The sequence below is a fragment of the Anguilla rostrata genome, chromosome 15 (genome assembly GCF_018555375.3).
Source record: "Anguilla rostrata isolate EN2019 chromosome 15, ASM1855537v3, whole genome shotgun sequence".
NCBI lineage: Eukaryota > Metazoa > Chordata > Actinopteri > Anguilliformes > Anguillidae > Anguilla > Anguilla rostrata.
Window position 1 is genome coordinate 25,388,927 of NC_057947.1, and position 26,857 is coordinate 25,415,783.

The window sequence follows — 26,857 nt, forward strand, 5'->3', positions numbered from 1 at the left end:
TGTCTCATTTTACTGGTAAAATGAATGTGTCTGCCATGTTTGTTCTGGCCAATGCAAGATGGGTTTCAACCAGGCCACGTGAATATCCATAAGAGTCAGTTTATGATCAAGGACAAAGTTATATAAAGGCTGAAAGTTTAAGGCTATATACATCCCTATATCTAGCTACTACTCAAAGGTTGCCATTGCACATTGGTGGTTGGTGAGGTGAGTTCCCCCTCATCACTATAAAGCACTTTGAGCGTTCGGAGAGGTGCTATATAGCCTAATGCAATGATTAATTACAATAGAAACATTGGCTTTCATCAGACTGGTTAAAAATGGTTCATTTGTAACCATAAGTATATTCTGTATATAAATATTAATATGAACGCCAAGTGTTTCACAATGTGTTTACATAGCCTACATTTGCCATCACCGAACATTTAATTTACATTTGCTTGCAGGGATTACCTTAACCTGGGCGAGCTAGTGCTCTCAATATACGGTATGACAGTAAACATGACCAAATCATGCCTAGAAGTGCAAATGTTGTTATGAGTTTTCAGCGACAGGCCGATATTGAACTGGAATGTTGCTGTTCACACACACAGACAGACACGCGCGCGCGCGTTTTTACGACAAAAATATTCTTAGACCACAAATGTATAAAATGATTTGGATAATAATAATAAACATGTATCAATAACTCGAGCGCTTCCAAGTAATTTGGCTTGCCTGCCGGTAACTGGTTACACAACTGTTGTATCATTATATAAGGAGGAATATAACAGACCAATGAGTCCGTTTCCTGAACGTCACGTGGTACATGCTTGTACAATACAGGATTTTACACTGGCTTCCTCGTAGTGTGTAGCTGTTATGGGAAGATTGGACCAGATGGATGACCTGGGCGTTTTCATTTAGTTTGCTTACTTAGCGCGTCATAGCCAACTTAATATTAGCATATAGCAGATATGTTATTTCCACTCTTAAGGTAACACACTCAGAGGATAGGCAGTCCGTCCGTGAAGTCATTTAGCTTGGAATGTAAGTTAAGTTAAGGTCATAGCTAATGAAATTCATTGTATTACGTTAGGGAGCTAGCTATCTTAGGAAGCAGTGTAATTGATCATTGTGGTTCAGCTGAATTGACTAGTAAAACTAGTTTATGCTATATGCTAGCGAGCGTCTTCGCTCGTTTTGATGAGTCTATATCATCGTGATTCATTACCGGCAGAAACTCGATTTGCACAGATGATATGCAGGTAAAATGTATTCGTTAAATCAAGCTACTTGACGGCGGGAGGAATAGGTTCTGATAACTTTTCTACAGATCGCTAAGTAATAACATATTTATGAAAATTGAACGATTTTATAATGACAATGGTCGTGGTAAAAAGGCTTTTTTCGACAGTCAAATTCTTTCATTTGTAACGTCACCTATCTAAAGAAGATGACGGAGACAGGAATTCAAAACCATACAGAAGTATTCATACACGAAACCTCCAAACGTGAAGCGATGGGTTTGTGTCCAGAAATGCTGGAGGTGGCAGAGGAGGCTTGCAGGGCAGGAGATTTCGACCTCGCTGCAGAGATCTACGCCTCTCAGCTTGCAGATGTCCCTCAGCCGGATCGGGGACTCTGTCTGCGTAAAGCGGACGCGCTTGCTAGATGTGGGCGCTTTGCCGAGGCACTGGACTCCTACTATGTCGCTGCTAAACTGAAGAGGCTGTGGCCGGATGAGCTGGGATTTCTAGTCGAAAGTATCGCGCGCAGTCTACGTGAACAAGAACTGGTCGTCGGGAGAGAGTTCATTTACAAAAAAAGCGTAAAGTCAAAAAGTTGCGAGGAAACAGGGATCAAAACAATTTGCAAAGCAAGCGGTGGTGGAAGCACTGAAGATGTTGGATATGCGCTTGAGGACGATCAGTCCCTTGACCTGTTTTCTTGTCGGCTTTGCAAGTGGTTGTTGTCTGAACCTGCTACGTTACACTGCGGACATACATTCTGCAAACGGTGCCTGGAGAATGACGGCGTTAACGAATGTCCAGTTTGCAAATTTAAACTGCGAAAAAATAATGGACTGTTGCATTCTACAGGGTTTAGAGTAAATGTGGTCCTCTGCAGTTTGTTAGACAAATGGTTCAATTCCGAAAGTAAGGCAAGGCGATGCTGGCAAGAGGGAGAAGACTTGTGGAAGAAGGGGGACCTCTCCGACGCCTTGGAGAAGTATAATAAAGCAGTGGAACTAGGTGAGCGATTTGCACAAACTTTGATTTATTGAAAATTTTATGTATCATGTTATGCATGTTGTCTCCTAGCGATTAAAATCAATTTTGCCATTTATTCTTATGTTCATACTGCGACCTTTTTCCCGAAATTCGAGTGGACTGGGCAGTGGGTGACCTACTTTCCTCTCTGCAACCTAAATTCCAACGCTATGGGCGGTGTAGTATCAACTTGAACACATTTATCATTTGTTTTGTGGGAAAGTGCCAAATGTCTATGTTTTAGTTGCGGAACCGACAACCTGGTTACACGCTATGGTCAAATATATTTATACCCGCTATGGTTACTCAGCAGCGACCTTCAGTGATGCGTTCGTATTAGATTTTTGAGCAGTGTTTTCTCGGTAGTTTATTCTGTCAGGAGCCCTAGTGATCGGTACAGATCAAAATAATGTTATATATGTACATCTCTTAACTAACTAGTTTGAAACATATTGACATTGGTATCAGTCTTGTCTGAGAAGTCATTATAGCCTATTTTCCCAGTATTTCCTAATCCATGCCCATCCTCCTTTAAAATGGTTTTCTGAATGATGCATGTGCATTTGAGCTTTGTAAAACGGGGCATGTTGGAAGTTCACATTGCCTACTGGGTTTGGTGATGGGCATGGCTATATGTACGCTTAAAGGAAAGAGGTAGAACGACATAAGAAAGGGCAATAAAAGATCATCGCTAAGCGTTGCTAACTGGAGTTTTTTACACTCATGTACCTTGTTTGGCCAGCAAAGTACATTACATTAGCAAAGTAGCATCAGAGTCCCTTAGTTTTTTTTTTCCTTTCCTCTCATCAGAAATGCATGAATTCAGGCTAATTAGCCTCGTGTCATTTGAAGGGAGAGTATGGCCCGGTCCTGATTAACCTCCTAAGCACTCCACTGGGTCAGAGAGGATTTCCTGTTCCTTGTTATGAGTTGACTAATTATTCACTATGGAAATGGTGCTGATTATGAAGTCAGCACTACACCGGTCATCTGCCCATGACAGGCATGCCGTGTAAGAAGACTGCGCGGATTGCATTTGACGGGTCCTTTAGTCCCCCTGGAGGGGGGCGTGAGAAGTTTCTCGCTCAGCAAGCGATTAAGCGCCCTGCTCTCAGCTCAGCTGGTGGGGCTGACCTCATTTTGCACTTGGACATCAGCTGCTGGGAAGGGACCATCATGGGATAATTGTTCTCTTTCAACCCAGAACCCAGAGAGTAGCTTTTTTAACCCCCCCCCCCCCAAAAAAAAAAACCCATTAACTGTTTTCAAATATTAACTAGTTTCAGGGTACTTTTTCAGCTGCTTGGAGTTTTAAGTGAAAATGTCTAGCCTATACACAGAAGATTTTTAGTTTCTCACTTTTGGCTGATTGCCAGATTATGACTTAAAATAGCATAAAGACCCATGCACATCAGTGAGGCCTACTTCTCTTTAGTGTCAGGCACATGGATGCTTGTCATCTGTCTGGTAGCCCATAGGTCAGGGAAAGGCATGAGGTGTCTGTCCCTTCCAGAGTTACATCATCATGCATTTGGATACCCTTTAGTGTATTTAGTGTGTTTTTATGGGTGGGGAGTTGATGTGACTTCATGATGAAAAGCTTGTGCTGTTCATTGAAAGACTGCTCCCACGGTGCTGTTGCTTGACTAGTTCATTTCTTTACTCAAACTTTTTTCTCCCTTTTGACTCCTCCCCCAGTCCCCTCTGACTGCAGGCTGATTGGTCGGCGTGCTGAACTCCACGTTACCATGAAGAACTTCACTCAGGCCATTCAGGATGGGGACAGCGTGTGCCAACTCCAACCCCTGTGGCCCAAGGTGACTGTGGGTGGGGGCATTGTTTCACATGAGCATGTGACTTGGGGGACTAATGGCAGCAGCCATGCTGAATATAGTCTGGAATGCATACACTGGGGGAAAAGCAATACACTTAAGAATAGTGATACATCCAGAGGATCATCAGACCCTACACACCAGCCAGACCTCTCCGTTCTGCCACCTCTGGACGCTTGGCACCTCCCCCTCTTCGTATCTGTACTTCCCACTCCCGTCTGCTGTCTGTCCTGGCCCCTCGCTGGTGGAATGACCTCCCTGTGGCAGTCAGAACAGCAGAGAATCTGACTACCTTCAAACGCATACTAAAGACTCATCTCTTCAGGCTGCACCTCTCCCCACCCCTCCCTAGCCTATAGTTTAGCTCAATGTACCTAGTTAGGCTAATACGATCACGTTAGTTTTTATTTGGCAGGATTGTTTTTGTCAGATTCTGATTGGGCAAATGTGATTTCAGTACTAGTTTGTACTTGGCAGGATTGTTTGTTTGTTTGCTGAACAGGTTACCCTACAGGGTTGGAGTCCTGATCTATGTGGTCACTTCTGGCACTACGATCTTTACTTCACTCTAGTGTGTTTCTTTTGCACCTCTGCACCTTGAACTAATGCACTTGTTGTACATCGCTCTGGATAAGAGCGTCTGCTAAATGCCTGTAATGTAAAAAATGTAATGATTACAGAGACCAACGGTAGACGAAGTTAACGCTAGATTGTGTTCATTATCTGGTTTGTAGGCATCTCTGTCTAGGTTGATGTATTGCACATTATACTCTTGAACATCTCACTCACTAAACCAATTCAGACAGATTTGTGTTCTGTCACCTTGAGTTCAGCTCTCTGGTGCTTTCCCCCCCCCTGAGTCCAGTGCTCTGGCCGCTTAGGGGGTGAAAGTATTGTCTTGATTTTTGGTTTGTGAGATGATGCCATGTGTAACTCACGCTCCTGGGGTGTTAAAGTGCTGCTGTTTGTGTGCGCAGGGCCGCTGTGTGAAGGCTGCTGCCCTGAGCGCCGCCGGGCTGAAGGTGGAAGCCCTGCAGGAATACCTCCTCTGTGTGGCGCTGTGGCCGGAGTGGACTTCAGTCAAGCAGGAGGCCCAGAAGGTAAATCTACCTCTTTCTGTCTTCTACCTCTCTCTCTCTCTTTCTCTCTCTCTCTTCCCTCCCCCTCTCTTTTTCTCTCTCTCCCTCTCGCCTGCATGTGTGAGAACTGTTCTGTTCTCTTCCTCTCCACCCTTCTCTCCACCCTGCCTATCTGCTGTACTGCTTGAAGGCAATAAGCTGACTTTAGCAGAATTACACCAAAGACTTTCCAGGACTCCTTCAGCGAGCCTCATCTGTGCCAGATTTAGCGTGGGTGACCCTCCCTGAACCCATGACCGTCCCTGAAGCCGAGCGTGACCTGGGCTTTTCCTCTCTGTTTCCGGCAGATACTGAGCGAGATGTTCTCCTCGGCGTTTGAGAGCGATGGTCTGATCGCTCCTCTGCGACCTCACCAGGCTTCCTCCTTCTCCCTCCCGCTCAAGACCTCCTCTCTCCTGGGCCACCTCCACCCCTATAAACAGACTCTCAGCATGGGGGCTGGTTCCTCCAAGGTAAGATCGCCCATCACGCCTCTTAAATACACACACAACTTCTGCACGCTCACTCTACCTCTGCACATACAGTGGGGGGCAAAATTCGGACTGCCAAGTCCTAGGTGTTTTTATTTCATATTTCATGTAGAATTATGTTTAGACCGCAGTAGCATAAACCTCCTGCCTGTGTGGTGTGGTTATCCCAGGAGCCTGGCCTCTGCCCGTGTGACTGCCTCGGTGGCTGTGGTGGGCTGGATATCCTAAAGTTGCAGTCCGCTCTGAGCATACTGCAATCCCCCTTCAAGGACACCCAGACCCTGACGTCCATCCTGTCCGGGCTCCCCGCCCCTACGAGTCTCAAGAGGAAATGTCCTGGTGACTCCCCCGGCTTCGCCCCCCCCACAAAAGTCCTTAAAACAGGTACAGGTCTCCACTCGCATTAAGCAATGTGTAGTATGAGCAAAGTTCTACTGGTGATTCGGTCATGCCAATATTCTTAGCTGTGTGTGTGTTCTCAGAGTGAAGCTGTTGTGTGTATTTGTATGTTCTCAGAGTGAAGCTGTTGTGTGTATTTGTATGTTCTCAGAGTGAAGCTGATGTGTGTATTTGTGTGTTCTCAGAGTGAAGCTGATGTGTGTATTTGTATGTTCTCAGAGTGAAGCTGATGTGTGTATTTGTATGTTCTCAGAGTGAAGCTGATGTGTGTATTTGTATGTTCTCAGAGTGAAGCTGTTGTGTGTATTTGTATGTTCTCAGAGTGAAGCTGTTGTGTGTATTCGTATGTTCTCAGAGTGAAGCTGATGTGTGTATTCGTGTGTTCTCAGGTGTTCCCTGCTTACCTGAGAGGCCGGCTGCGTGCTCTGGGCTCAGGGAGGTCCCCCTTCAGCTGCTAGACAGTGCTGATATGGAGTGCTCCCTCTGTATGAGGTAAAGCATGTCCAGCCTGTAAACTTGCAGGAGTCTTATAGCATATTATAATACAGTGGTAGTGTCATGGGTAAGAAACTGGGGATTTAACCTAAAGGTTACAGGTTTGATTCGCAGACAGGACACTGTTGAAGTACCCTTGAGCTTCAGTAAATATCCAGCTGTATAAATGGATACTATGTAAAAATGCAGTTGCGTAAGCAGCTCTGGATAATGCCGGTAATGTAATGTAATTATGTAATGTATGCTCTGAGATGTAATTATGTAATTATGTTATGTAATTATTCCCTTTTCTTCTCGCCGTTCTCACAGGCTGTTCTACGAACCTGTGCTCACGCCCTGTGGACACACCTTCTGCTTGAGTTGCCTGGAGCGCTGCCTGGACCACAGCCCCGCCTGTCCGCTGTGCAAGGAGAGCCTGTCAGAGGTAGAGATCCACAGATAGATACGCCCGCCTGGCCCGTATTGTACCAGAAAAGGACACATTGGCCAGGTCTAGAGGCATTGATTGGCTCATTTCATGACAGATGTTGCCCATGTGAAGATGTGGGCAACACTATGCGGGCAACACTAGGCTTGCAGTATAGCTCACAGAGCTGAACATCATGTTCAAGATGGGGAGAGAATTCACAGCATTTCTGTGTCCCTTAAATGCGATTTTAAAATCAACATGATTTGGAATGAGCACGTTGTGTTTTCAGAACTCAGTTGTCATTTTTTAATGGCTTTTTTTACATTTAAATTTCATAACTTTATCCAGGAAATTTTTGTGTTCGTCAAGACACCCTATGAGAGTCTCAATACCGGTTTGTGTTTTGTGTTTGTGTGCGTTTGTGGATGTTTGTGTGCGTGTGCGTATGTTTATGTGTGGGTGCATTTCAGTACCTGGCCACTAGGGGGTATAAGAAGACGGTGCTGATGGAAGAGATTCTGCAGCGCTATCTGTCTGATGAACTCAGCGAGAGGAAGAAGGTCCATGAGGAGGAGCTGAAAGAGCTGGCAAAGTGAGTCAGCTACGCCCACATCCCTCCACATGTCAATCCTCTACCTGCTCCCTGTATGGCCATTTAACCTTTGTGCTGTCCTCGGGTCAAAAATGACCCTTTTCTGAGTTTAACTGCAGTGAAAACCCCATAAATGTAAGTTTTTCAACACAATCAAAGTTAAGCACCAGACATCTATTGCTGCAAAAAAGCAATTATAAGATTTGTGTTTTGTAGTAAAAACTAATGGTGCAGACTGAATAAATACAGTCTCTCTGGACTGTGTTGTAGGAAAACAGTTATTCATCGAATATTCTGTTCGTCTTACTCTGGTCTAATTGCACATGCTCCCGTTTTCTCATTGACAGCCTGAACCAGGAGGTTCCCATCTTTGTTTGCACGACGGCATTTCCCACAATCCCTTGCCCGCTGCACGTCTTTGAGCCACGCTACCGCCTCATGATCCGCAGGTCCATGGAGACGGGAACCAGGCAGTTTGGGATGTGCATTGCTGATGAGCTGAAGGGGTGAGTGTGGACTTGTGCCGTGGTGGTGGTACTGGTGTTAATCAGTTTAACCTTCAGGGTCCAAGTTGAACTATGCGGTTGTTCCCTGCACTTGGACCGGTACTTCTCTCTAGGGTTTTCGTCATACTTGTTCCTGGTTATGGTTATACACTTTGTTGTACGTCGCTCTGGATAAGAGGGTCTGCCAAATGCCTGTAATGTAATGTAATGTAATGGCACTGACTCTGTAACTGACCAATCCAATTTAATGCATTACAGAGTGCATTAAATGCATACAGCTTGCATTAAATATAGACATAGCCATAGCGTATATACTTTGGCATCGGTGACTTTGGAACAGAAACAGTGATGATTCCGAGTGACTGCAGAAGTCGATGAGATGCCATCTACTCTCTTTGATGTGTGAGAGTAGCTCTAATCAGATCCGCTCCCTGCCAGGTTTGCAGACTACGGCTGCATGCTGCAGGTCCGAGAAGTGAAGCTCTTCCCTGACGGGCGCTCGGTGGTGGACACCATCGGAGTGTCGCGTTTCAAAGTGCTGAGCCACGGCCAGAGGGACGGGTACCACACGGCCAAGATCGAGTACCTGGAGGACAGCAAGGTGTGCCTGGGGATCTGTGTGTGCTGCTGTGCTTGTGTTGGGAGGGTCTTCTTTTTTGTGTGTCTATCTGAGATGTGTGTGTGTGTGTGTGTGTGAGGGAGAGTATGTGTGTGTGTGAGAGAGGGAGTGAGAGAGTGGTTGTGAGTGCTTGTGTGTGTATTGTTATGGTTCCCTGACCTTGTGCCCCAGTGGCTGCTTGTGGTGTTGCAACATTTGTTTTGATTGCTTTGATTGTCTTCCTAATAAGCTGTGTGTTCACAGGTGCAAGGGGAGGAGCTTGCGGAGCTGGTGAAGCTGCATGACTCTGTGTACGAGCAGGCAGCAGCCTGGTTCTCCTCGCTCAAAGACAACCTGAAGAACCAGATCCTCAGCCACTTTGGGAACCTGCCGGCGAAAGACCTCGATCCACAGGTACTGCATCGTTTACCTGAAGCCTGTGTGATATAACTAGTGCACTATCTGCAAGTTTGAACTAAATACCTTTCCCTTGGTCCTGTGTCTGGGCTTAGAGATCATGCAAGGTTTAATAGTGGATTCTTGTGTGATAGCTTTATTTAGTGTTGGTGATGTATTTAGTCACGTGACCTGGATTTCACAGACAGATGGCTAATGCAGCCTGTAGAACTGTAGTTGCATTGTTGCAGCAATATGCATGACCCACAGACTGTAGAAAAAATTTGGACAAATTGACTGACATCACAGGAGTGCAGTCTTTGTCCTGCCATGTTGTACAAATTGGAGCCAGAGACTGCGCAGTAGGGGCAAGGTGGGGACCCTTATATGGTCGTGAAGTCTGGGCCAGGACTGGGTCCTTATATGGTCATGAAGTCTGGGGCAGGACTGGGTCGTCCAATAAGTACATGAGACAGTGAAATACAATGACTCACCAATGATGCAAACTGTCCCTGATTCATCCACAAAATATTAGAATATTGCCCAAAAGACACAATAACTTACAAAGTCAATAAATATTATAATTATTTTTATTTTGACACAATTGGTATCATTGACTTAAATTAAAACATTAAAACGGGTGGCTGAAACGCCTAATACTGGAACCAGCTGCTCTGGCCCTTGTGAACGTCTCTCAGACCAGAAAGTGAGCTTCTGAAGCCAAGCCCGTTTTTGGCCGCTTGGCGTGACCGCACTGCTTGTGCTGCTCTGGGTTTTTTGTGGTGCCGCTCACGGCTGGCTGTGGTGTCTCTCCTCGCAGGGCAGTCCCAGTGGACCGGCCTGGAGCTGGTGGCTCCTGGCTGTCCTCCCCCTGGAGAACCGGGCCCAGCTCACCATCCTGTCCCTGACCTCCCTGAAGGACCGCCTCCTCGCCATCCGCCGGGTCCTCCTCTTTGTCTCTCGCAAGCGAGCGTGGTGATCGTGCGGCCATTGCTGGCGAGAGAGAGAGAGAGAGAGCGGCGTACGCTCTCGACCAGAGCTCTGGGGGCTAACCGAACGGGCTCCCCGCTTGCAGAAGCTGAAGTCGCGGGCGCCGTCGGTGCGTTTGCTCACGCGTAGCAGCGCTGGCTGCTGGGGACCAGTGAGGACCCTCTGCAGGAGCCCCAGCTGCTGAGAGGCTGCTGGGTTCAGCGCAGCTTCACGCTACAGCCCAGGAAGCAGGGGGAGCTCCCTCAGCCTGCAGACACACTGTGCCTTTTCTCCAGGGGACATTTCAAAACCGACGGGGAGGTCTGGGCCCGGCTCGGCTCTCCCGAGAACATTAAACCCTCTCATGTCTGACAGTGCTTCATGTTCACACTGACCGCTTAGAATGTGCACTTCTTAAAACGCTTCTATGGAGTTCGACACTGAACAAGAGGAAAGAAACCTGTTGGGTCCACCTATACTGCGTTACACACTGAGACTGACAGAATGACAGTGTGTGAGGTCTGTGCCTCAGTGCTTTACACGCTGAGAATGACAGTGTGTGAGATCTGTCCCTCAGTGCATTACACGCTGAGAATTAGAAGAGTGAAAAGCAAGTCTCCCTAAAGGGGTGGTTCACTTTCTGGACAGAAATCATTGGTCAACTGGTGTTCCCTGGCCCCTGATTGGCCCACTTTGCTCTATGGTTCATACCGTGGGGGCACGTGTTTGAATTTTCAAGAGTTACCTTTAAATGAAATGTAGAATAAAATATGGCAACACATTGTCATTTACCCACTGCAGCTATTTGCACAAAGTTACCTCAATTGCAATAAGATGACTGAATTTAATGGCTGTTTATGGAGGAAATCCTAATCACACGACTGTTGGAGTAGCTACACATCCTTGGAGTCCATTTTGAAGACTGCATAATTTGAAACCAAATGGAAGGATTTCCTGGTGCAAAGCGTTTTGATTAGCTTCAGTCCGTGTGTTATTGACAGTTCCTGTTGTATCTCCCACCCTATGAGTGGTTTGCAGAGATGTTTGTCAGATTTGAGGTTTAGCTCCTCCAAACTCATTTCCTGTCCGTTAGAAGGGGCTGGACAGCCTGTGATTTTCTGGGGTTACACTTGCGTGTCAGATGGAATATATGCTGGAATATACTTCATGTGCGCTTAGTTTAAAAACTTTTAGTTTAAGTTGTTCAGTGGCCTTGTGAGCGTGTCCGTCCAGATACCAAAAGGCCCGCAGCCCCACACCTGCATACGCTGCCCCTCAAACTGCGGCTGAGTTTGGTCCGATGCTCTGCTTCCCTTCAGCTGTGTCTGGAGGAACGTGGCTAAACCGTGTCTTAGAGACACCATGGCGTGTTTGTGCTTAGTCACATGGTCTTCCCGACAAAATGCTCTTTATGTGCTTAACTGGGGGAGTAAGATCCCTGTCCTGCTGCCCATACAGACGCTCAGCACCAAAGGGTCATCTGAAACTTGGCCTCATTTAAATGATGGTCCAAGTCATGGATATAATGTGACGTATGAAGCATTAATGTTGAAGTCAAACCAAAGTCCCAAATCATTTATCCTCACTGAAAGGTCATGCTTACACATAGCACTGAAAAGAAATTAATTGAAGTGAATAGCAAATTGAAAATTGGCTGTTATTATTTCTTTTATTTTCTGTTGGCTGGGGTGTGTATCACTTAGACTGAAAAATAGTTTTTTAAATTTTCTACAAATCTTAGAGAATTTTGTTTATACAAAAATGTTTAATGTATGTGGCATATTTCATCAGAGTAGTTATTGACTGTAGTGCATTTGCTTGGTTTATCTTGCTTAAGTGAAGGGATAAAGCTGTTTTGTGTGTGCTTGTAGATCATTGTACAAACGGAGGCCTTTACATGCGATTTCCCCACTGCGTTACCTGTTAAACTCTTTTTTTTTATCATTTTCTATGTTGGGTCATCACACAAAATTGATGAGTCATATTTATGTGCATATGTACATATGATGTATTTTCTATTTGAAATAAAATGTGAAAATAAGATCTATTGGCGTGATTTCCTGTCAGTTTTAACTATGGGGAAATTGTCTCTAATGTCTGTGTGAAGTGTACATTGAGGAAATTTGCATTAGGTATTAGTATTGAAGTAATTATGACCGAAAGAACTAAAGGCATCGCACTTAGCTACACTGCTTTTGTATCAGCTGTCCACAGCTGCCTGCAGAGGTGTGCTTTTTTGGTAGTGTGAAGTATGTGCACTTGAGTGTTCGGCATCAGATTTTTCCAACCAGAGGAAAGTTCGCACATTTAGTCTAAGTGAAAATTGTTTAGTGCCACCTGGTGGTAATTGTGTGCCACACACTTGCACTGCCAAGGGCTGCCATTTTCAGCTCACTTGACCCACATCATTATAGTGGGGCTAGTGCTGTGATTTTTTTTCTCTTTAAATGAAAATACATAAAGGATAATTACTGCTGGATATATTTATGTGCTTCATAGAATATTGCTGTGTTACCTTTGTGTGCTTTGAGTGAAATCATTTTATGTGACAAAACAGTTTTTCTAAAAACAAAATTGAAAGCTACTGAAATTAACCTAGTTTGAGGGTTTGGACAGGCACTACCTCTTTCCCTCACTCATTTGTTGCTCATTTGAAGCATCTGCTTGAGGTTCTCCTGTTCTCACTGTTCAGCTCCCTGTCCGAGTTTCTGTGATCCTTACAGCTGGAAAATAATGTGCAAATTCCCTGGAGCCTCGTGAGGGCGCTGTTGAGCTGCACAGGATGGAATCCTGGGCCAGGGGTACTTGTAAAGCTGTGCAACTCAGTAAAGTCCTGGTGCATTTCGCTCAAACATGTCACCCGTGTGATGCGTGTTTTCATGCCTATGTTTTCATCCCCTTTCATCGCTGCTTAAAGGTGTAGTTGCCAGATGCTTCCCTCGCTAATGTTCACTTCCCTTAACGTTGTGACTGCTGTGTTCAGGCGCATGCCCTAGAGATGCCCTGTCCCCTGAGCACTGAGATTAAGTTCCCTTCTGTGCTCACAATACCATATTAAACTGTTTATATTGACCGTAATGTATTTTGATGGGAAACTTTGGCTTGTGTTTGTGTATTGTGAAGGCGTATGGAATGTTGACCTTTGACCTCGGTGTGCACTGGTTGTCCCCGGAGCTGTTTATCTGGGATTTTGGTCCCAGACTGTGGCAGCCTGTTTCAGACATGTAGAAGGCACGTCTGTTAGCATTTTATGAAAATACACTGTGGAAGATGGGCGTTGCGTTGTTGGCAAATCAGAGGATTGAAATATACTGCTCACTCTTGTACTTGATGTGCTACTTTGGTAAAAGGAGTATGACTGGTTCAGTGAGATTTATAGCAGATTTAACTGTTTTTTATTTCTTTATTTTTTGAGACTCCTCTGCTGAAGAAGGCTTATATAGTCGGTACATTGTTGCTGGGCAGAAATTAAAGTTATGCCTAGTGGGCAATTTGCTGCATTGACAATATTTGTCCACAGGGTGTCAGGATTGAGCCAGGTAAACAATCCAGATCCAGACAGCAAAGATATGGTCAGGTGTTCTTCAGACAGAAACACTTTTTTTCCCCCTTTGTGTTTCAAAAACCAACATCGGACAACGCCCCTGTCTGTTTCTGCTGTCTACGAAAAAACGAACAAATTTCTGCCCTACGCAAGCTGAACTTTCAGAGCTGAAAGGCAGACAAAAAAATCATCATATGCTCTATTGTTGATGCTGTTTTTAACATTTCCAGTATTGTTTGCTGGACAGCGAGGAGGCTGAAATTGACTCATGTTTTTGATGAAGGCAGACTCGAGGGAAGGCACATGAGTATTCCATACGGTATGAGCGTTGTAAATCTTTTTGCTGGTTTTGTTTGGTCTTTTGAAATTTTCAAATTGCTCTGGAGATTTTTCAAAGGCATTCTGTAAAGAACATTCTATAGAACTAACACTCAGACTTATTTATAATTTTTCCGTTACTCTTTGAGGTGGGGGAGGGGTTGGGGGCGGTTGGCGGGGGGGGGGGGGGGAGGGGTGTCGGAGACGAGGTGACTCAGCTGTGTCTGATGCTGATGAATCGGCTGATTGGGCCAGAAGCTAGCTGTTCACCAGAGGTCCCGGAGGGCCGGTTTTCAGCTCAGACTGTGCCCTTGGACCATTTCCGTCATCACTGTCACTGTCGCGGTGCTTTGGCCCCGCAGCCTGCCGAGATGAGCAGCAGCATCTGTTCCTAAATCTGCCAGTTATCGACAAATCGGTCCCTAAAGGTTAGAGCTTTACGAAGTAAGACTGTTCTTCCCGTTCCATTTCACTCCTCACCTTTTCTCTCTTCTGATCACTGTCTACCTTTCCTTCCCTCCCCGCTCACTTTCTACCTCTTCCTCCATCTTTAGCTTACAGGTTCCTTCTCTTCTTCCCCGCATTACGTAGGCTCAGGATAGGATTAAATAAAACCTCAGTAATAGAGATGAACATTGGAATGAAGACCAGTTTATGACAGGCTGTGGATGAGTTCATATGCAGGGGAGTTTCCCCCCCCCCACCACTCCACATGCCCCATCTGCCAGGTCTGGAACAGGGGATGGGGGGGCTGATCTCTGTAGAGATCAACACTATCACCCTTACCAGACCCCTGTAGTTTGATATTCATCACAACTAACTGCCATTTTAGTGCTATTGTTTGTCTTGGGTTTGTGCATAATGCTGTAAGTCATATGACCATAACAGTCAGTCTCCTGATGTACAGTTTAAAGCCTGGCTTTTCACCAGGGCATCTGAAGGTATTGTAAGGGGACCCTGGCCAGACTTGATACGTAATGACTATGTATAGACTTAGGAAATTATTAAATTTTTTTACAGCTTTTCTTTTTTAAATATACTCCTTTAACTTTTGACAGGGGTCCCCTGGATGCCTTTGAGCGCGAGTGGGAGTCCCTATATCAGCCAAAGTGGAAAAGCCTTGGTTTACATCACAACTGTGGTCGATGTTCAGTCCAGGTCCATAGCGGTGTGCATGCGGCCTGCCTCGAAGCCTGAACATTTGACTTCGTGTTGTTGCCATGGAGAGGCGGTGATGGGTTATCTTCAGCGGGAATTTACTCTGAATAAGCTTTTCCCAGACGGGGCCACGCACTTATCAGTGACCGCTCCCTGAATGCGTCGCGTTATTGCTTAAGTATTCACCTCGGAGCGCGGACGGGAAACTGGAAACACATGACGGTAGCTGTGAGCCGCTAACAATCCGCCATGAGATACAGTGCCTACGGCTTACGTAACTGTCTGTGAAATGGGCTCTGAAGCTCTGCGCCAGTCGGTTAGTTAGGAATGTGAATACGGTAAATCTCAAGTGATCGAATGACACCAGCGGTGTGTTTACACCCAATGCGGATGTGGGGAATGATTGTGATAGATGGACCTTTGTCCTCTTGTTTGTGTTGTTTCCCCATCCATTGTTCACTGGGAAATGTGCTTATGCAATTATATAGTGTATGATATAATGTAGTATAATTGCTTTATGAATGTACTGGCTAATGCAAAAAAAAGTCTCCCTGGATACAGTTGTGAATAATTCTGAATTTCAGGTAATAATCAGAACAGACCTGTTCTTCTGTTCTGTTCTTACATTTGTTTGACGGCAGGGTCACCTTGGAGCACGAGCCAGACTTTCTCTCCAGAGGAGGAGCCAGGGACCCACTTCCCCCAGTGAGGTGGACAGCATGGTCCGGTCCACATACTGCCCTGTCCCGTCCAGCCTCGTCCCCTTCCCCCTGCCCGTTTGACCCTGTAAGGTGCGAGATCACAAATATGCAATTGTTCTTAACTAAACATTCTAATGCTGATGTAACAGTCGCTGCTGGTAACTGAAAGCAATGGAGTTCTAGAACACTGACTCCGAATTCTGAAAAAAAAAAACATTTAAAAAAAAACCTACTCTTTAAAGAGTTAATAGGAGACAATGTGTTAAACTGCAAAAAGGGCTAAAGGTCTTTTCTGCAGACACAGGTACAATGCCTGGTTTTGAAAACTCCTTCCTCTTTCTTTTTTTTTGCAGTGGAGCAAGTGACTGCGTAGAAGGGGTAGGAGTATCACACCTTTTAGTCCCTGTCCCTGTCGCCCGGGAGACAAGAGAACACAAAAACCACATGGTTGGCTCCCATTGGCTGCTTCTGCGCATATCCCCTCTCAGCTTTTGCGCTGCAGTTTGTCCTTTGTTAGAGAGAGAGACAGAAGGAGAGAGAGAGAAACAGAGGGAGAAGGGAACAGAGAGAATATCAGAAACAGACAGAGAGAGAGAGAGAGAGAGAGGTCACTTTGACGGCCTGCCCTGAGGACAGGCTGCTTTCACCTCACTGTCATAGGATCAGGCAGGGGTGACACAGCTGCCACAGAAAGTCGAAGACGTTCAGGGCCTCCAGGGGGTTTGGTTATGACACTATGAGCAATTCTGTACTGGCCTGGGGGGGCTGCTGGTTTGAGTCGCCACTGGTAAAGTAATGGAAATGGACTACGTCACTACACTAAATTTCAGTCTATTAGGGAGAGACACGCAATTCAACCACTACTGTTTTTGTGTTTGTCAAAGAAAACAATATTTTCATGAAGTTTGTCAAACGCAATGACACAGAATCAATGTGAGACTGTGAGGCAGACAGACAGACAGGCAGACAGATATTTTGTTCCAATCGCAAAGAGGTTGAAATTGCTTTACGAAGATAGAAAACTTGTCAATTTAACTTTGCCAACAGCATTGCGGCTCAAATGTCAAAATTTGATCTACTGCAGTGCTCAAGGTTGTCAGAGACATGCAAAACCAGGCTGTGACAATAATTTTAGTCACCAGAAGGCCTTCTGTACACAATGTGCATGGAGGCCCAGAAGGAGAACCTCCCCAGCTCCCCCCAGCCCATACAGGCCCCTCATCGCCCAGGAAACAGTTCCTAGGACAACCTGCATTCACAAGAGGGCTGTGGAGTTCCATTAACTTTCACACTCCTGGGTTGTTAGTTTTTGTGCCCTCTCTTGGCTGGTTCCTTCGTCAGACAGTCAGTGCAACTCTTAAGAAAACCACATCCCATATTATGTTTCTTCAAGCTGAATATGTCATACAAAAAAAGGATTGTCTTCCCAGCTAAGCATCAGTTACAGACCACCCACTGTAATGAACAAACTCTTTCCCACATAGATACCTCCCTTCTTACTATATTCAACCCAAAATCACAGTGAAATGGAGAATAGAAACTCGAGAAACGGTTTAGTTTTCTGCTGTTCAAGGTTGACTGCAGCAATATCCAGGCTACTGTAAGCAAGGTGTGGCATGCCTACAGTATACAGAGTATCCTTTGTAGTGTTAGATGGTGGGGAACTGTAGCAGTAGCCTTCCTCAATGGTTGTTTAAAAATCACTTCATATTGTGTGACATCATCATGTTGGTGAAATATAAACATGCAGTACAAAGTTGAACCACCAAAGCAAGCAATGGGAAAACTTTGTAACTTTACTATCTTTAAAGAATATTTGTATGGGGTTTAAAAAATATGCAGTTGTGGTTATAGTTGGTAATGTAATGTTTCAGGACTTGTAACATTGTAATGTGAATTGTCAGAGGATTAATTTGCATGTGCTTCATGGAGTCTTTGAGGTGACCAGCCATTAAGAAATCAATTGTGAGATGAGAGGCCAAAATGAAGAACCACAGGGCCAGGTTATTTGAACAAATGTAAGAAAACCAGTAGCATTGCTCCGTTATATGGCTTGTTGTGTTTATGTGAAACATTTTGGTGGAAGTTAACTTGCCATGACATCCACAATTTAGTACACAGTCATTTAGATTTTTAGTAATGATCTTTTTTTTTTGTTGTTGCAGATTTATAGGGACTGTATGTCTACTTGTGTACGCAGGTAACCTTTTTTTGCACTGAAAACATTTTATGATTCTAGTCTCTGTTAGTAAATTTAAAGGGGAGATAACCTGTTTGTGCACTATGCTTGCCAGTTAACGGACAGGTTTGATTTAGTCATATTTATCTGTTCTATTATGGATATATACCTTTAGGGAATAACAGTTAAGATTTGGCACAGTACATTGGACTTGCACATAATGTACTGAGAGTGGTCTATTTAAAATGACTCATGCTTAAGTCTGTTAAGAATGTGGCCTTGTAACAACATGAAAGAAATGCGCAAATTGGCATTATTTTAAAGGACCAGTAAGTTTCCACTTACTTTAATTATTTGGTATTTTGGAACTCACATGAAATGGGTTGTGTGATAATAGGATGATCAGTGATCTGTAAAAACAGATACATTTCAGATACCTTCCACCGTAATATCACGCACTGAGGCTTTTAACAGATATAAGATAATTGTGTATCAGGCAATGAAAGCCGACATAAACCTCCTGATATTATTGCACACTCACAGACTCACACACAATTGCACACACACACACATACACACACACTCACATAGACATGCATGCACACACACAAATTGCAAATGCATACTGTCACATACACACACAGTCACATAGACACACACACACACACACACAAATGCACAGTTACATAGACGTACACGACACACACGCACCAGCTGCCTGTGGCTATGTGTATGCAGTGGCCTTATGGGAGGGATGTATAAAGGCGAAATCTCTGTGTCCAGTCACCTTGATGCAGAACAGCCCCTGAGGGCAGAAAGTCTTCTGACAGAGGGGCAGAAGACAGGCCTCAGCCTTCTCCCCAGCGCTGCAGCCCAGCAGCCATCTAGAACCAGCCAGCTTCTTCTCACTGCCTCCCCTCACTCTGCAAGGCCTACATCTTCCTCCCCTCCATGCAGAGGTAACTAGCTCTGGCTAAAACAAGCCAGCGTCTGCAGCCTCCTGCCCAGTTCAGCGGCTGCACTGCCAGGCTTGGGTGCCAGTGTCTGAGCTCCCCTGCCCAGTTCAGCTGCGGCATCACCAGTCTCCGGGTGCCCGGCCTGTTTGTTCCCTGCCCATAACCAGCTGTCAGATTGTTCCTCTTTCTTGCGTGGCTACAGTTACAAGAGGAAGGCTGTGTAACAGTGTGTGACTGTCTGGGGCCGCTCTTAAACAAACACGCCGACTCATAAATTTACCGCCTTTCCGTGCACCTGCTGCAGTATGTAAAGAGTCTGTCCATTGTCCTGGCAATTATCTGAGTTAATCAGTTCCTCTGCCCGAGCATTGGGACTTGCAAGTGCAACTCAGGTGAGGGGGGGGAAAAAAGGATCGATTGGTAGAACTGCTTCACAAGCTGAGAACCACACCATCAAATGAATACGAGCATTCAAGCTTTATTACTTTTGGAGCACTATACCAAGTTTGCGGGTCTCACTTTGGTCAAGTATTCAGCGGGTGTTCCCAATTGAAAGTGATGAATAGTAGTATGGGCGACAAGTCTGCAATGTGGGGAACATGTTGGCAAAGGATTAGCCGTAGCTCCTGTGCTCAGTGAACCCCACTGGACCCTGGAGCAGAAAGGGAGGGGGAGAGAGTGAGAGACGGAGAAAAATGGGGCGATACAGGGAGAGCGTGGGAGAGAGTGGGGCGGGAGGGTGGGGCACGTGAGCAAGAACGAAAGAACAGGTGCGGTGGGCAGGAATCTTTCTTACAGGCGATAAGCGGAAGGGGAGCGTTTGAGGCGTGGTCCCTCTCCTGAACCTCAGCTGTTCTAGCTCCGTTTGCGCACATCTTGGTGCTGGAGGACTGAATTTCAGGCTGCGCACACCCCGCTGCAGAAGGCACGTGGCCTTGCTTACAGGACATGCACATGAGGGCAAAGCGGCTCTGATGTGCCCCTGGCCTTGTCAGGTGGTCCTGCCGCGCACCGTTGGCCTTAAACAGCTCTTGTTATTGTACTTCTCCCCCCCCCCCTCTTCGCTCGGGCGCACCGGTGTTTGTAGTGATGATCCAGCAGAGCAGGGGAGGACGTCCCCCCGCACCCCACCACACACACCCCCCCGCAGTCCCCCCAGGGGGTGACACAGAACCGGTCGGACCGGACTGACGGCGACAGAGGCGTGATCTGCAGGTGCGCTTCCCCTTCTGCTGAACTCAGCCCTCGGGGCAGTGTCTGTGTTCCCGGCAGGCCGGCGTGGTGCTGTGGCACCGCAAGGCCCGGGGAGCATGGATTCAAACCGCACATGCACCCAGAGCCGCTCCCACCCAATACGCCTCATAACCAGCTGCTCGGGGCCCCGCAGCTGCCAGGGGGCCCCCAAATTAAACCCAAAATCAAATCCTTCTGAGGGACCCTCAAAGACTAGGGCCGGCACTGCACGGGTCTAATGTACAGAGACACACAAACACTCGCTAATGGCTAGAAGACAGCAATGGCTGCATACAATAATGGCTAGTAAAGTGTCAATAGGTAAAAATAGTCTAGACAGATTTGTACAGTATGGATGAGTCATTTGAGAGTAAACATTCTGCTCGCAACAACTATATGATTTTTAGTCTCTAGGTAAGAACTTCAATTGCATTACATTACATTCCTTACATGCATTCATTTAGAAGTCGCTCTATCCAGAGCCACTAACAGTTTAAGAGAAACATAAGTGCGTTCACCTGATTCAAATGAGCCATAGTGTCAGACTTGGCTAACAACATTCCCAGACCAGTGAGTAAACATGCAACATCACTTGACTGCAAAATGGCCTTTTTCTTCCCATGATGCCTTGCTCTTCAGCCAGTGGTACTGTACACATACAAGCTTAGCTGCAGAGTAACTTTGACTGGTAACGTTGTGGGGGAAGTTTTAGAGCTGATGAGGTACTCTAACTGATAAGCCATGTGAGCTAAATCAACGCATCTTGTTTCCTGCAGACTCGTGCTCTTGGGAAGCAAAAGGGAAGTGAGCTAATGTAGATATAATCTCAGAATCTACACACGCCATTCTACATATTGAGGAAGATATTCAGAATATCAACAGCCGCAGATTTTTGGTAGAAAACTCGGTGATGTCCTCAGTATGTGTGGCACATACAGTATCACCTGGGAGGGGGTCTGAGAATCCTGGGTTGGTGTGGGAGATACTGGGACCATCCTGGATCTCACTTCACATTTTAGGTTTAAGTTCTAGGTCAGGGGAGCTCCCAAGCCATAGCCTTACCCTCTGTTTACCCAACTTAATCCCAAGTGCAAATCAGCATTTTAAACTATAAATCATGCACTGCAATGATGTGTTCTGCTATCACACAAATTGCGTTTTATGTATCTGATGCTTAGTATTTCTAATTCTCTGTGTTTTTTTTTTTTTTTTTTTTACATGTCTCTAGTCTGTTTTAGGGTCATGCCATGTGAAACCAAAGACAATTCTCCACTCCGTGTGGACAATCAAGTTGTATTGTATTGTACTGTTGTACTCCAGGGTGTACAATGGCCATGGTAGGGGCAGGCTGAGGAGAATAGTATGGAACAGTTGACATCAACAGTGAAATATCCATCAGGAAATCCCAAGCACAGCTGCCATTTAACACGCTCTAATTACCCCTAACCTGATCCTACCAGCTGGGAGTTTATGGTGTACACATAGTATGTCTTTTTTTATTTTAACAAAAAATGTTTTAATAAACGAGAGCCAGCTTGTAACTCTCTGTATCTAGCTAGATGTTTTTCCAAGACTTTGAGGGTGACACCCTGAAAAAGAGGCTGAGGTGTATGCACAAGTGCGTCAAGGAGAATGATTTTTTGCAAAACTGTTTTGTATTGACTTGTAGCCAAATGCCTCAGGTTTTTGGCGAAATTCTCCAAAGAACAAAAACAAATCAAAACAAACAAACCACAACACCAAAAAAAATTAAGGAGCTTCAGCTATAAAGCTGTATACAGCTTTGTCTGTCCCAGATTTATTAGCCTACAGCACAACATCACAAGCATCTTCACCTTGTCTTATGCTACATAAAATCACTTTTTATTCCATTTCATAGTTGCACGCACAATTTCATGTGGCCGCCTGTAATCTTTGAATCCCTCCCACATAATTATGGAATGTCTGGAGTAGGAATAAGTAAATAAAGGAATAGGACTAATCACATCAGAGGAGGGCCCAAAGTCTGGAGATGTGCTTTTGAGTTGCTAGAGCTGCTGTTGGTTAAAATGTTATTTGCAGACTCGATAACCCCATCGATGGAAATGTTGCCACTAATTATCTTTGATAAACCAGACCTGGTCCCAGTCACTTTAATGCCTAATGGTGTACAGCACCTTCAGCCTTCAGTACACCAGGCCTCTCTTGTCACAGCTAGCACAACATCACCTGGAGTAGGAATGCATCTAATGATGAACAATTTAAAGACGTTTCATTTAGTGATTGACTGAATGCCTGCCTAACCAATACTGCCCTGGCAATATTTCAGTGATATGTTTGTAGCATTTTATGGTGCTAAATCATTACAATGACATTAATATAACATGACACCAAATGAGCACAGCCAGGGGAAATGGCAGCGTGGAGTAACGCTCATAAAGCAACAGAGTAGATGTTAAGGTCATGACAGGAGTGTGGAGTGACACGGGGCCTGTAATCACGAAGCAAGATTACTGAATTAGTTGGTTGCGCTGAGTAAAAATCAGGAACATGGACTGAAGCAAAGAGATCTGTTCCGGGTTTTACTTAGCGCAGATATCCAGCTAAAACTCAGTAATCCTGCTTCGTAGTACAGGCCCTGGGGTGTAGGACAGTGGATTCAGGTATTGTTGATTTGACTGAACAGCAAGCGTAAATATTTATATGTGGTAGAATAGGCCCAAGTGTCAATTCAAAATACATACACCTCGAATGTGTACATTAATTCTAAACCCTTCAACAAACTGATCTTCAAATAAATTCAATCCAACTTTGCTATTTCCGTTGCCTGGCCCCACCCATCGCAACTATATTAATGCTGATACCTTGGGCTTGTCTGTTCGGATCCTAAGAGGCCCAGCCCTAAAGCGTAGGGAGTGAGAGAGAAAAAAACATTTTATGTCGGCCACGGTGCGTTTCCGATTATTTATCGAGCAGAAGAAAGGGGGAGCTCTTTTTCATTTTTTTCTTCACCATCATTTTTTCCCCTCGTCCTCTCCCTCTCCCACAGCCGGAGCGCCGGCCCTGCCTTTTCTCCCAGTGATTCTGCGAACCGGCTTCCTGTGTTTGTGTGGCTCTCGCACTAAGCGGAGGGAGAGCGGAGGTCCGAAAGCATTTGCCAGCCTGCCACCTCAACATGGTATAGTCGCGTTTCTTCAACACCAGTGAGAGGGAGCACAAAGAGCACTCCGCGTCGAGCCTTTAAACCGTTTAAATAACTTCACCAATGAAGAGACACGGCTTTGCAAAGATACAATCAGCGTGAAGGAAGAAGGATAGACACTGCAGTTTTATTTATTATCTAAAAGATGGCGAACGACTCTCCAGCTAAAAGTCTGGTGGACATAGATCTTTCCTCTTTGCGGGTGAGTGTTTAAGGAGACGAGCACTTCTTTTCCCCTCATGGTTAAGCACAGGGTTTTTAAAAAATTAAACTATTACAGCACGCGATGGATAATTTTAACGAACACGACCGCATTATTGCTTGTATATTTGGTCGTTGGGGGTAGAAATTGCGATGTTTGTGTTATCATTGAGGCGAGGAGGGTGCTGCAGTCGTTGGATAGTTCCAATCTTTCCTTTGTTTGCAATGATTTGGCATGTATACGAGAAATAGGGCGCAACAGCTGCATTTGGCTCGAATCCACTCAAAACGCTAATGTTAACAAACATTTATCAGGTTTGTTGATATACATTTACAAAATATTTGTATTTATTGTCCCGTTTCAGGATCCTGCTGGGATATTTGAATTGGTGGAAGTGGTCGGTAATGGAACCTATGGACAAGTATACAAGGTTAGTTACAGCACTAATTTGTCATTGCTATCCAGGATTTGCCATGTGCGCTGTTTTGTTAATCCGGGTAGGCCTATAACAGTTTTACCAATATGCATTTTCTGAAGTGGCGCTGTTACATGACAGTTACCCGGTCCGAGGAAGCCGGGAAGCAGTTGTGATGTTTGCTGTATGTGATTATAAAAAGTAGTGAGTTTTTTTTTTTTACCGTCATGATTTGAAGTGGCTTGAAACGTGTGAACACAGAACGAGCTAGTTGGCGTTAATTACACAAGAGAAACAATGTAGCAAGCCTACTAGGTAGCAGCCTGCTCTCCGTAGACTTTCAAAGACATAATTTAACATTACTCTTCGTGCTCATGTTTGCTTTTTGTGGCTAGTGCAGAGTTGGCATTTTACATAAGTGCGATGGTCGTTGACACAGCATCAGTAATCGATTAATATAGGCGGAGAGGAGACCCTGTTTTCTAACACCCATCCCCTAAAGTGAATGGGCTGTAGTCTACATCACATCCTGTTATGGAGTCGCTGTTGCTTGGGAAGGAGGAAGGGAAACGCGATGGGAATATTGACGCTGCTGTACTCGGACTTGAGCATATTCGGCATATTCCGCAGCATGGTGGAATTTGATTTATTGCATGGGGTCTCCACGAAAATGGGCCTGTCAGAAATAACCGATGTGAATTCATCATTAGTTGGCCTACTTATTTGGTCCTTGCGATGCTTTTTTACAGGTCTTGTTATAAGACAGAACTCATTAGGTATGGAAGCCATGGAGTATAAACAGGAACTATATTGACAACTACCGAGAGAGGAAAATCAAAACTAAGTACGCTGATAGTTTTCAACAGAGTTCTTTGCTCGAAAAGTGTAATGTACAATCATGAATTGAATTGAGTGACTATAGGCAGTTTCACCATATCCATTGCATATATCTGGGAGTGTGCTAATTTCTTGAGTCATCCCATGGTCAGTGCATCCTTAGCTGTTGCAACACATTTCCAAAGGTGCTGTGGGGTTTGAGAAACCTTAAAACTATTCTTAAAGAATGCAGAGAGCTTGGGTTTTTACCTCTGGGGGGGGGGGGGGGGGGGGGGGGACAGGACATAAGTAAGCACCACAGATGGGGAAACTGGCTGTAAAGCCTTTGAAAACAGCAGCAATAAAAAATCCCTTTTCGTTCGTTTCATTTATACCTTCTACCTAAGCGTAGGCTGCCTCTTTTCTCATTATGGTGTTAGGAGGTGAGATTGACAGGCTGGGGCAGTTTCATCCCCAACCCCCCCCCCCCCCTTTTTTAAAAAGGCCGTGCAGTCACAGCTGAACCCACAGAAAGGAAATAGCTGTGAAAAGCACTTCAGTTGAACCTGCGCGGAGGCCTCACTGTTGTGACCAGGATTTCGTCAGAAGAGTGCTGACTGACAGAAATGCACTTGAGTTGGAGGGGTGACCAGGCCTCTGCTGCCCCCCCCCCCCCCAGACCGGCTTGGATGTGTGAGCTACCTGAGCTCAGATGGACTCATGTGCTCTAGGGCTAACCGCTATCTGAAGGTGCAGTCTCTGGGATTGGCGGAAGACGTTGGTGGTCAAGTTGTATGTCAGCTTGGTGCACCTTGGTTTTTGTTTGTAACAGTTGACATGATTATGTTCTCCCTTCTGTTGATCAGACATTTTTGTTGAGCCAAAGTTAGTCATTTCTCGCCGTTTGTATTGGTCTGATTTTGGTGACTTTTGCAAGTTTGAAGAGTGTTTATTAAATGTTTGCATAAGAGAGAATGGGGTGACTTTACATCGTATAATATGCATAGGCCTATATCATGCTCTGACTAATTCTAATAGCCCGATAGGCTGCATGCACTGAATATTAGGTGCAGTGTGTTCCCATTTGTGAGTTTAACCCTGATCATTAGTTTCCTTTGGTCCTGTTGTGACTCTTCAGACAGCTTTGTAAGCATTTCTGTCTCATGAAGGTGATATGACGTCACTTTCTTTTCATTACATTACATTTATTTGGCAGACACTTTTATCCAAAGCGACGTACAGTAAGTGCATTCCCCACCTTTGTTCTTTTGATTCACTGCTGTGCTGTGTGGACACTCCCTGCATGACACACTCTTGCTGACGCATCTTGGAACTTGTGTAGACAATCTTTTTTTTTTTTTAGTTTCTCCAGTCACTGTTGGATAATTAAATGTGTTTCGTTTTGGGGAACGGCTGTGTGAATGATTTGCTTAAAGTGCACAGACATGCGCCCTTGTGTAGAGCTGGGTGAAAGCACATGGCAGTGCGTTGGAAGTTGGCCCTTCGTGTGCAGGCCCTCAGGGCTAAAATGTGCAGGCCTGTTCCCTCATTAAGATGGAGTCTCCCCCCTCTGCATGCTGTGTGTGCGTGTATGTATGTATGTGCGCATGTGAGTGTATGAGTGTGTTTGCATGTTTGCATGTGTGTTAATGTGACTGTGCGTGTTTGCATATGTGCGTGTGTGAGTGTATCTCTGAGTGTGTGAATGTATGAGTGCGCACATGTGCATTTTTGCATATATATGTGTGTGTGTGTGTGTGCGCGCGCGAATGTATGAGTGCATGTTTGCATGTGTGTCTGTGTGTATGCATGTGTGAGTGCGCCTGTGTGCATGTTTGCATATGTGCGAGTGTGTATCTCTGAGTGTGTGAATGTATGAGTGCGCACTTGTGCATTTCTGCATGTATGTGTGTGTGTGCGCGCGAATGTATGAGTGCATGTTTGCATGCGTGTCTGTGTGTATGCATGTGTGAGTGCGCCTGTGTGCATGTTTGCATATGTGCGTGTGTGAGTGTGTATCTCTGAGTGTGTGAATGTATGAGTGCATGTTTGCATGTGTCTCTGTGTGTATGCATGTGTGAGTGCGCCTGTGTGCAT

At 45.3% G+C, this 26,857-nt stretch overlaps 2 protein-coding genes across 12 annotated transcripts in view; both read left to right on the top strand.

Moving 5' to 3' along the window:
- The first annotated feature begins 757 nt into the window (after positions 1 to 757).
- Positions 758 to 12,100, top strand: LOC135240975 (LON peptidase N-terminal domain and RING finger protein 2-like). The gene is made up of 12 exons (XM_064311060.1): positions 758 to 2,234; positions 3,951 to 4,069; positions 5,062 to 5,184; positions 5,511 to 5,675; positions 5,864 to 6,077; positions 6,482 to 6,584; positions 6,897 to 7,011; positions 7,467 to 7,588; positions 7,936 to 8,094; positions 8,533 to 8,695; positions 8,957 to 9,106; positions 9,909 to 12,100. The coding sequence occupies exons 1-12, from the start codon at positions 1,436 to 1,438 to the stop codon at positions 10,065 to 10,067; spliced, it is 2,391 nt and encodes a 796-aa protein (XP_064167130.1). The 5' UTR covers positions 758 to 1,435; the 3' UTR covers positions 10,068 to 12,100.
- Positions 12,101 to 22,969: 10,869 nt separating this feature from the next.
- Positions 22,970 to 26,857, top strand: part of LOC135241212 (mitogen-activated protein kinase kinase kinase kinase 4) — a 76,222-nt gene continuing 72,334 nt past the window's right edge. For 3 of the 11 annotated variants that reach the window (XM_064311402.1, XM_064311403.1, XM_064311408.1), the window contains exons 1-2: positions 22,994 to 23,529; positions 23,894 to 23,959. In XM_064311402.1, the coding sequence (XP_064167472.1) occupies positions 23,473 to 23,529; positions 23,894 to 23,959 (123 nt within the window). In that variant the 5' untranslated portion in view covers positions 22,994 to 23,472. Of the gene's footprint in view, positions 23,530 to 23,893; positions 23,960 to 26,857 lie in introns of all 11 variants that reach the window. The other 8 variants (XM_064311404.1, XM_064311406.1, XM_064311407.1 and 5 more) reach the window with 6 other exon arrangements.